The 10,715-nt window shown below is 41.1% G+C and overlaps 1 protein-coding gene across 21 annotated transcripts in view; it reads right to left on the bottom strand.

Annotated features, from left to right (window-relative positions):
• Positions 1 to 6,613: 6,613 nt before the first annotated feature.
• The window catches only part of nrxn1a (neurexin 1a), a 66,502-nt gene continuing 62,400 nt past the window's right edge, over positions 6,614 to 10,715 (bottom strand). For all 21 annotated transcript variants that reach the window (XM_076887605.1, XM_076887594.1, XM_076887599.1 and 18 more), the window contains 2 exons: positions 10,131 to 10,209; positions 6,614 to 9,320 (listed from right to left, as the gene is read on the bottom strand). In XM_076887605.1, coding sequence (XP_076743720.1) covers positions 9,019 to 9,320; positions 10,131 to 10,209 — 381 coding nt within the window. In that variant the 3' untranslated portion in view covers positions 6,614 to 9,018. The remainder of the gene's footprint in view (positions 9,321 to 10,130; positions 10,210 to 10,715) is intronic.

The raw sequence follows: 10,715 nt of genomic DNA, 5'->3' as shown, positions 1-10,715 counted from the left end.
ATATTCTTTTCTACCACACTCTCCTCACACGTCAGCAGGACACGCAGCCAGCTTGCAAGGACATTCAGGATTCAGGTACACACACACACACACACACACACACACACACACACACACACACACACACACACACACACACACACACACACACACACAGTAATTAAAAAAGAAATACCATATACAGTTTCTTTTCCCTTTGACATTTTCTTCTTTTTAATGTTCGGCTTTTGCTCTCCATTCATGTTGTCATCTTTTGTATTTATACATTTTTTTTTTGTGTGTGTGTGTGTGTGCATACAGGCGCGCGCGCGTGTGTGCTTGTGTGGACTGTGGGAATTTGATGTGGTTGAGGAAAAGAGCTCCTTGTAATTTATTCCAAAGCAGGAAGAAAAATGCAGCCTTGAGCTCCTGACACGACCACGCACACTCTGTCACACACAAGGATACACTCTCCCACAGTGGCTTGCTTATACACAAGGCAAAAAAAGGAAAGAGAAGGAAAAAGAAAGGATAGGCAGAGTCTAACAAGCACAGCTGGAGGGAGTAGAGATGAAGGACTAAGCAGGGAGAAGCTGTACAGCACCTGTGTGCATGTGTGCGCTCCAGCTGAATTTGTGGATCAATCTGCTGCTGATTGCTCGACACCTTTGTGAGGGAGGTGGAAAATATTAGGGAGTTCCTGCTCTTTTTCTTGTGTGTGTTTTCAATTAAAAATTCTTTTTTTGAGACACATATTTTGCACTCCATTTAGGCAATCTCATTTCTGCGGTCTGCTACAGATTCAGTGGGACAGCAAGCCACTGTAATTGTGTCCATGTCCTCTTTTGATTGTGACTGTGAGAAGCCAAAATGAAAAGGTAGACTAATGATGATGCTGAACAAACAGCTTTAGAAAAGAGCCTTTCTTAACAGTGTATGTGTCTGAAAAATCAATCAGTGCCTCCCACCAGACACCCTCAGAATCAGATGGTTTTCTTTGTACAACAACTGTAACTGTGAAAGGTTTCTTTAAAAATATCTTTTTTTCTTTTTTTCCCTTCTTTTTACATTTTCATACCAGGCCAATCTTCTAACTGGGATTCTTTCTCTGTCAAAATCATTTTGTAATATAGTCATATTGATGAAACACTTTTATATCCTGAAGATTTTTTTCAACATCCTTGCAATTCCAGTGTATTGCACACCGTGCATCTCTAAGGGTTCCCTTTCATATGCTGTCGCTAGTTTTTGTCCTACATGGTTACATGAACCATGAAATCTAACACAAATTGCACTTTTTAAGCATTTTTTACACATGTATAGATTGGTGAAGATGACCTCCTGTAGTTCAAACAGAGCACCAGAATTGCAAAGAAAGTTTGTTTTTGAACGTAACGTGGTTGTTGGTGCCAAACAAGCTGGTCTGAGTATTTCTGATCTGCTTGGATTTTCCCCACACAACCTCTGTAGAGTTTACAGAGAATGGTTCAAAAGAGAAAATATCCAGTGAGCAGCAGTTTTCTGAGTTAAAGGCCTCAGGAAAATGGTCTTAGCTGATAGGAGGACAGCAGTATCTCAAACAACCACTTGTTAAATCCAAGGTATGCAGAAGAGCACCTCTGAATGCACAGAATGTCAAAACTAGAACTAAAAACTGAGGCTAAAATTTTTACAGGGTCATCAGGGTCACCCTCTCCTCCTCCTCCTCTCCCTTAGCTTCCCTGCTTAGCCTCTTATGTCCTTGTCTAGTCTTGTGTTTTTTGTATTACTTTTCCCTGGAACACTCTCTCACAGTCTGTTCTCTAAAACCTAGGGTTGGCTGGAAGACTGTTTACTTAGCCTAGCAGGGCGAAGGACACTGTCTCAGCTGAACTCTGGACACGCACACATACATATACACTGATATGCGCACACTCATCCACCTTCCCTTTCCAAACGCCTTCGATGCTTATTCCCTTCCGATGCTGACGGTGGATCAAGGAGACCAGCGCACAGGCTGCAGGCCCGGATGTACTGTCTAAATCTGCTGTCCCTCACCCTTTACCCTCCCCTGTTGCTTGTCATGTGTTTCTTTGGTGTATTAAGAGTTTTTTCATGTGCTATGTGCAGAGGTGTTTTTTTTTTTCTGTTCTCAAACTGATCTCCTTGTTGGAGCTCAGTCTGGGGGGAGTTATTTGTTTCTCCTTATCTTTCCTCATGTGGTGCATTTTCCATTGTTATACCTCTCTGACCTGTCTTCCCCATGTGATGTTTTGTGTAATGTATGTATGGTCGGAGGGTAAGATGGCGCCGCCATTGCGTGCAATAGGTCGGCAGCCTTATGAAATGAAATTTCCCCTTGTGGGACTAATAAAGGTATATCAAATCAAATCAAAATTCAACTATATAAGACTGAAAAACTGATTAATCTCAATCTCTTCAGCAATATTCAGACACTAGGGTCAGAATTTGGTGTAAACAACATAAAAGCCTAGATTTATGCTCCCTTGATGGCGGTGATGTAATGCTGTGGGGGTTTTCTTTGCACTTTGGAGCCCTTAGTATCAACTGAGCATCATTTAAGTGCCACAGTCTGTCTAAGTATCGTTGCTATCATATCTACGCTACAGTGAACTTTCTGATGACTTCTTCCAGGAGGATGAAAGACCAAGTCACAAAGCTTAAATCATCTTAAGCCAGTTTCTTGGACATGACAATGGCCTCCACAGTAACCAATCTCAATTCGGAAGAGCATCTTTGGGATGTCACGGATATCATGGATGTGCAGCCGACAAATGTACAGTCATCATGTCAATGTTTCCAACACTTTTTTAGAAGAATGAAGTTCCTGAAGGGGTCCAACACAGTACCGTAGTAGTGTGTACAAGTTCAAGTGAATACTAATGAAAAGTGTCCAGATTGCTGCAGCTTTGTTATTAAAACTGTCATCATATTCCATCATACTGATGCTCAAAGATTGTTACTCAAAAAAATAATGTGCTTAACAAAAACAGGATTCTGGGTTTTTGGCAGTTGGAGTGTGTAAAATGGATTTGGTTGCAGCTAAAATGAATTTGGCTCTAAAAATTTCATGCGTCCATCTCTTGTAGATATGAGGGCTCAAATGTGCTTTGAAATGATAAATTAAAAAGCACACCTTAGGTACTTTGATTGCCTGTAACTTGTATAATTCCACAGAATGAGTGCAAAAGTCATACTAAGGATAACTCTGAGGGTATCTGAATTGGATTATCTTCGGGTTTTGTTAACCTAATAGAGAATGTATATATCAGTGTGTTGCAGCAAATAAAATCCCCTGTTGTCCCACAAAGAATTTTCCCCATAGACCACAATCATAAACCGGACAGCTCTGATGTTGTTACCTCTGTCTGCAAACAAGGCCTTACCACTGTTTTTGTAATGACATGTGTCATGGTCTGGCTCCAAGGCCACAACAAAAGTAGAAGGGACACATCAGTGGGCGGTGAATTTGAACAGTTATTATGATGAAGCAAACAAGAAGAGAATTTTAAATCTGCAATATGTTTATCAGATAAGTCAGTCATATAAATGTGGGTGTATGAGGATGGTGAGGTGGAGGATGTTGTGGAGCACGAGCTGAACAATACCAACACAGGTGTGTGCAGACATTGATGAGGATGAGCTAGGATGAAAGCAAGAGAAAAAAACTAAGCTGGAATGGCATTTTCCCTTCTGATTCCACAGACTACATGTGACATTGCCTAACATTATCCTGTTATATTCAGGGGCATCTAGGAAAACAGAGATATTAGCTACATTTCATCACAAACTCTATGCTTTAAGTACTGTGCAAAAAGTCTGTGACCACCTTTGTTCTTCAACAGAGTCCGAAATCCCTTAGGTATTTCTTTAAGTAAAATAAAGTGTTGGTGTGTCTGTTTTCCTCCCTTCATGTCAGGTTTTCAGGTATCTTATGTTCATGTCTCATAGTTTTGTTTTTCCCAGTTTAGGTTATAGTTTTCGCCCCGGTTCACTGTGCCTTTTTTCGTATTCTTGTTCTTGTTTCTTGTTCAGCCAAATAAATGGCTCGCCTAGTTTTAGTCTCTTCCATATCAGCTTTTGGGTCGGCACCACAAACACACCAGCCCGCCTTTTTGTGACAAATGGTTCTTTTCGGCACTCATAATTCTATCAATTTTAACAAGACCTCCAACCCCACTGGGTGAAATGCAGCCCCAAACAGTGGCAGAGCCTTCACAATGTTTTACAGATGACTGTAGACATTAAATGCTGTATGTCTCTCTTGACCTCCTCCATACATACTGATAACAAGTTGATTCATCACTCCATGATCCCTGTTACCACTGATTTTTAGTCCATTTCTTGTGTAGTTAAGCAACCACCTTTCCACTGAGACCATTTCTGATGAGGTTTTGATGCCATAGATGGATCAGCTGAAGCGCCAGATGCATCTCTCTCAGGTCTGTCATATTTCTTAATGACATGAATGTTCGTCTGCTGTAGATAGTTTTATAGGCCTGCAACTACTTCTTTAGTCCTCCACTTGTCCAGCTCCTTCACATTTTTAAGGACCCACTTGCACAACTGAGATATACTGAGACAAACTGCTGAGATATAAGTTTTCAAGTTTTCAACCAGTAGATCTTTGGGAATCACGTTAGATAATCACTTTCTTGGTGCAAAAATCCTGTTTTATGCCTGTCAAACTGTACGCTATCTTTGGCATTTTTCACAGATTCAGCTAAAAACTGGGAACATGTGTTTGTGACAGGCTGCTAGTAGCAAAGTGCTTAAAATTGATTTTTTTTGCTAAGTTGTCTGTTATGTGTAGACACAACACTGGTTCATACCTTGAATCAAGTGTCCTTTTCTATGCTTGAATGATTCATAGGTCAGTGTGAAGTGGCTTAACAAACACAAAACATTCCTCTGAAAATAGCCAGGTGCAAGGACTGGACTGAAAATGAATGAAAACACTGTCAATGTCCCCCCAAAATTATTTGAAATACCCACAGAAAACCTGAAGAACTTGAACAGACCACTTCAAAATACAAGAATGTCTGGCTCTTGGAAAAAATATAAAGAAATGAGAGGTGAAAATACTTAAATACACAATACTGTATAGGTACAACTTACTTCAAACATACAAACACAGACATTTTATTAAAAAAATGTGTTAAGGAAGCAAACTTCTGATCCTTTTTTGCAAATAAGACTTAAATGGCACATAATTATATACTTGAGTATATACAATCATATACTCATTTCTCATGTTTTTATTTTTTCCATATAACACGTCCCTAGATTCGCACATTTAGAAAAATATTCAGCAAAAACAATAAACATCAAAAATATTTAGCTGGAGTCACATAAATAAAATGTAACCTTAAATAAATAAATGCAAATTTTTCCTAGTGAAGTAGTGAGTATTTTTTTTACACTGTATTGTTTTTACTTTTATTTACAGGGTTGCACTACTGCAAGATTGCCTGTTTTTTTAAATTTATTTATTTTTTATTTGCTTAAATGTAAAACTTGTCATTAACTGTGCTTCTTATTCACACTGAAGCTGGAAAAAAAAACTTGGATTCTAACATTGTCATAATAATAAACTACAAACAATGCAAAGCTACATTTTCCTGTTTCACTGCAACATTTGTTAAAAGGTTATATTTATGAATCTCCAATCACTCTGCACATGCTTTTTTGCATTTCTGAACATGTACAATCTATCTGTGTGTCATCTTACTTGAAAAACAGATCTCAATCTCAGTGACACAACCTGTTTAAAGAATTCAGATTATCTGCTGCTAATACTAATAATCTGATTGTGTGTTGTACAATCAGATTATTGTACACTGTCGAGAAACAGCGTTATTTTGTATTCACTCCATAAATATTGCAGGGCTCTGTCTTTATCTTTGTCCTAGCTGTCTGTGGCCAAGGACAGCAAAGCAGCAGATGGCTACAACCTAACACAAGCCTTTTGTTGAGCACAGACTGTTCTGCAAAGACAAAAAGAAAGCAAGACAAACAGCGAGAGAACAAGATAATGCAACTGGGGAGGTGTTTATTGAAATAGCAGCTCTTTGTATGTTTCACCTGAGGATGCAAGTTCAGCTCTGCAGTCTCAGGGATCTTACATCCGGCAAACAGCAACTCTGCAGAGACTTTGCGTTTACAGCACAGAGTTGTGCTTCAAAGCCCTGTTTAGTATGTGCAGTGGGGTATATTTGTGCATTTGCCATCCCAGTAAAATGGTGTGGGACCTAGAAAGGAAGAGCTGCTTTCTTTTCTTAATTTGATGAAACAAAAGTTGAAAGGATAAAACAGAATGTGGATAGATGTGCAATTTATGGTCTCTGAATTTACAGAAATGCCCTTAATTTCTGTACTTGTTACATGAGAGACTGATGACAGTCTCCTATGTCCATTAAATAAGGTTTGCTGGAACTAAAAGACATGCCTGACATCAATCTTCTTTTTATTGGGAACTATTCCTCTAAGATCTGCCCTCTGATTCCCTGCTACCTTTTGACTTGTGTTAATTAGACAGTCATCCGATATCATCATAGCTGAGGGGGGTGCGATAATAGGCGCTTTAATGATGTCCGCAGGCAGATGGGAAGTGAAAAACAAACACGCAAAAAGCTCACTTGGGTAATATTTTATTTACTCATTAATCTTCAAAACTATTTTTCATAATAAATTTCCACTTTATGTTCATCAAAGAACCGTAACAATAAAAATAAAAGTAAATACTGTAGAAAAATTGTACATATAGAAAATAAACATGGTTAATGAACACCTAGATGTAGAATAATCCCACTTGTTGAGACGCCTCCTATGTTTTCAGATGGCAACACAACAGAGATAGAGGTAAAGGAAAGCAACAGACATGGAGAAGAGGGAGACGTAGTAAACGAGAGGGAAACACGAAAGAGGCAGGTCAAAAAGGCCAGTTAAGGATGGCGAGAATAAGGGGAGATGTTAAGTTAATTTTGACATTTATACTTTGAAATCTCACACACAGTCTGTTTCATGTCCTTCCTTGCCCTGGTCTGTTTTGCATGCATCCGACTGGTTAGTTACATTGCTTGGAAGAACTGTAGGGGCTTGTTCATGTCATGGCACTGTTTGTATCTTGTGGGGCTACACTTATTGAGCTGCAGAGGGCTCAGACACTGCAAAAAGTCCATAAACAGATAATTCGCCATTGCCCATGGGAAACCCATCCGTCTGTCCCGTATTGGGACATGTCACGAGTATTGATTCATCTGTCAACCAACAGCAATGAATACATGAGGACGCAAAGAGAAAGAGAGAAAAGGGAGAGCCAATGAAATCAAAGCAACTCAAGTTGTCGTATAGCCAATGGCATCAAGAACTGGACTTTTCTATCTATTAGCAACACATGGTAACATTTACTTTGTTATGTTTTTCTTTTCCTCAGCTGGTTTTTGCTATAAAAGGTGGTTGGTTAGCGTAGGTATAGTGGGCGTGACCTGTAAGACATCAGGCTAGGAAACAGGATGTGGCCTGTCGTGGGGCGCACGTGTCCGACGGCAACCCACAACATCCCCCTCCTCCTTTCCCACCTGCAGACAAACCTACCACCTTTGGACTTAGTGGGACACGCCACCACTCCACAGCACAGCTCGGGCATGCAGCACACTCGAGATGGTCACGCTTTGCCGATGAAGATTTGATCTGAGAGTCGATTTGGCGACTGAAATCATTGTTGTATCCCACAGACTGAAAAACCATTTGAAGTGCGTACTCAGAAATACTTCAAGCCGAGGTGGTGAGTTTATGATGGTGGTGCGTCACGATGTAACCTCTGGAGTTTCAACGCGGTATAAATCACACGGAGTAAGATAATTCACGTGCAATAAGATCCCCCCCCTCCCTTCCCCAGAGTCTATACTGCCCAAATGTTCCTCATATTCATCATTATCGTTGCCATAACAGTTATCATTATGAGCGTTGTCTTTTTCACCAATGTCTTCTTGTATAGTCTTCAGTGTCAGTTATGAAGATATGCTGCGCTTTTAGCATTGCAGGTAAGTGTATGTCTGCATGTGTAGATCCTTTTTAATTTTACCATGTGTGTGTTTGTATGTAGTCTATGTACGTATGTGTGTGTGTGCAAGACACCACAGTGCAAGACTGGTGCCTGTAGGTAGCATCTGAAGTCTCCTGTCCAGGAAAACATCTTTCAGTTTTTCACTGATTACACTGTTTTGTGATTTTCAGGGTGCCATAAAACAGCAGCGCTGCAGCGTAACAACCACAGCCCATCCGTTATATTAATGGTGCACCAGCCCTGCCGCTGCCTATCCACTCGCAACTCACTGTCTCTCTTTGGCTACACCCTGAATTCCTGCCGTGCTGTCTGGGGGTAGACTTGGACCATTGGTGTGCTTGTTTCCTCAGCATCCTCATTGCTTCTTCTAGCCCCATCTGCTAACAGGGAGAAAGGCCAAGAAGCTTGGAAGAGAGACACTTGGTGCTTGTCTTGGTGCTTTTACATCTTTGTTCTGGTGCTCTGCCTCTCACGCAAACACGCTGTTTGCCATGTGCTTCACTTAAAGTCTTCCTTGACCTCTCTTAGTCCAACTGAAGAGGTCCAACTGTGGCAGGGGAGTCTCTTTTTTTTTTCTTATCAGGCTGACCCAAAATGGTTCTTAACTGGGAGTTGAACTGGTGCTTTCTAAATCATTTGGAATGGTGTTAATGTTCATAAAAGAAGCCTCTCACAGAGGCTCTGCTCATTGGTAAATACTGTACAGTAAGGGCTCATGCCCTCAGGCCAGTCTGTGTGTGTATGTTTGTGCTTGAGTGTGTGTGTGCCTGGGCTCGTTTGTGTGCATGTTTGTGCTTGCCAACATGTGTGCAGGTGTGATTATTGGGGAGTAAACATTAAGATCAGCATGTCTATGTCATGTGTGTTTGTGTGTATTTTTTTCTTTTTGAGAATATATCTATTTATGTACATATACCGTTATATATATAAAGGTGTATGCGTATATGTCTGTGTTTAAGAAGTCATCCGCCTCAGACATAGTACTCCTTGTCTTTGTTCTTCTTGTTTTTAGAGATCTTGGCGATGCCCAGCGGCTTGTCCTTAGCGCTGCCATTGGGCTGTGTGGCTGAGTTGCTGATGTAGTTGCGGCTCTCGTCCACGTGGTAGGAGCCTTCGTCGCGGTTGCGATACTTGTACATGGCGTAGAGAAGGATGAGGATGCAGAGGGCAGCAGCTGCTACAATGCCCACCACCATGCCCGTAGTGCTGCTGCTCTCCCGCACCACCTCAGACGGACCCGGGAACATCTTCACCTCTGGCAGGGGAGGGCGGGCTGTGAGGGGAGAGAGGAGGAAATTGATGTTATATGATGGTTTAGTTTATACATTATTAATTTGGATTGCCTGCGATGATGGTGGGAGGAGAACTGGAAGACACAATGCATCATGGTGATGAATTATTTGACAAGCGTTTTGCATAATGCTACACGCTGGTAAGGGAAAGCTACAGCTTAGAGCCAAAGCTGTTTACATATCATCACATAATGCGTAAACAGATTACAGTACACATCGCTTAGAGGAGGATCCAGAGCACAGGTGGACGTTATATCAGGTTTTATTACATACTTCTGACACTTTACAACAGCCAGAGAGAGCTGCAGTACGGTGAGACTTCACACCATATTAAATGATTTATAAGGAAGAATTTAAATATCAAATTTTATGGCTGTCCAGAGATAAGGGGATGGAAAAGAAAAAGGTGAAGGAGGGAGGAGGTAAATAAAATGGGATATATAAAAATGAAATTTTAATGACAAAGAGCAGGATACAGATGGGAAGATAGGAAGAGATGGAGAGTGTTAGGTAATGCCCGAGGGTGGAAACCTGAGCGCAAATAAAAAATTAACTGGAGAGCATAAAAATGGGTAGCAGTGCGAGTGGAGGATGTAAAACAGGTAGGAAGCATTGTTTTTTTCTCTCCAAGGGCCACATACTGAGCATGTATATTGATAACTAATCTTTTTTTTTAACTTATTGGATGTTGGCGGCCAGACTTAGAGGGCCCGGGGGATGTATTTTGCCCATGAGTGACATAAAAGCTGCGTAAAGGCAGTTTCACATGTATATTAGTTAATGTTTCTCACCTGAACTGGGGTCACATGGGTCAATGTCTTCATCATCGCTTGGGCACTCAGCTGATGCCACCAGCAGGTCGTCTGTCGACTGAGAAGAGAAGATGGAGAAAAATTGGCAAACGTGTCACACACACACACACACACACACACACACACACACACACACACACACACACACACACACACACACACACACACACACACACACATTCATATACATACAAACTCATGATCGTCATCATTTCTAAGACAGAAACCATCAGTTCCCCACACCCCTTCTGTTTATTTCCTGTATGTGTGAGCACACAGCACCAATCTTTCGCCCACCCGTTTTCAGTTGACCATAAACACTTCTGCCTGTTACAGCCCCCAGCAATAGCAGGCGGCCAAAACCTGAGTGCCAAGGAGAGAAGAAGAAAGAAGAAGGAGAAGAGAAACACTGAATCCCTTTAAAACCACAAGGAGACTGCTTAGTTATTATCTAGTACTGTCTCAACCCTCCCCATCCTTTGTTCTCTTCTGGCCTTTCTATCTGCATTCTGCCATCTCCATCTGATACTGGCAAATGCTCATACGTGAGGCTGAGGACAAAAA

Source organism: Maylandia zebra, linkage group LG8 (genome assembly GCF_041146795.1).
Source record: "Maylandia zebra isolate NMK-2024a linkage group LG8, Mzebra_GT3a, whole genome shotgun sequence".
In the NCBI taxonomy this organism is placed as follows: domain Eukaryota; kingdom Metazoa; phylum Chordata; class Actinopteri; order Cichliformes; family Cichlidae; genus Maylandia; species Maylandia zebra.
This window is presented reverse-complemented; position numbering and strand designations above follow the sequence as displayed.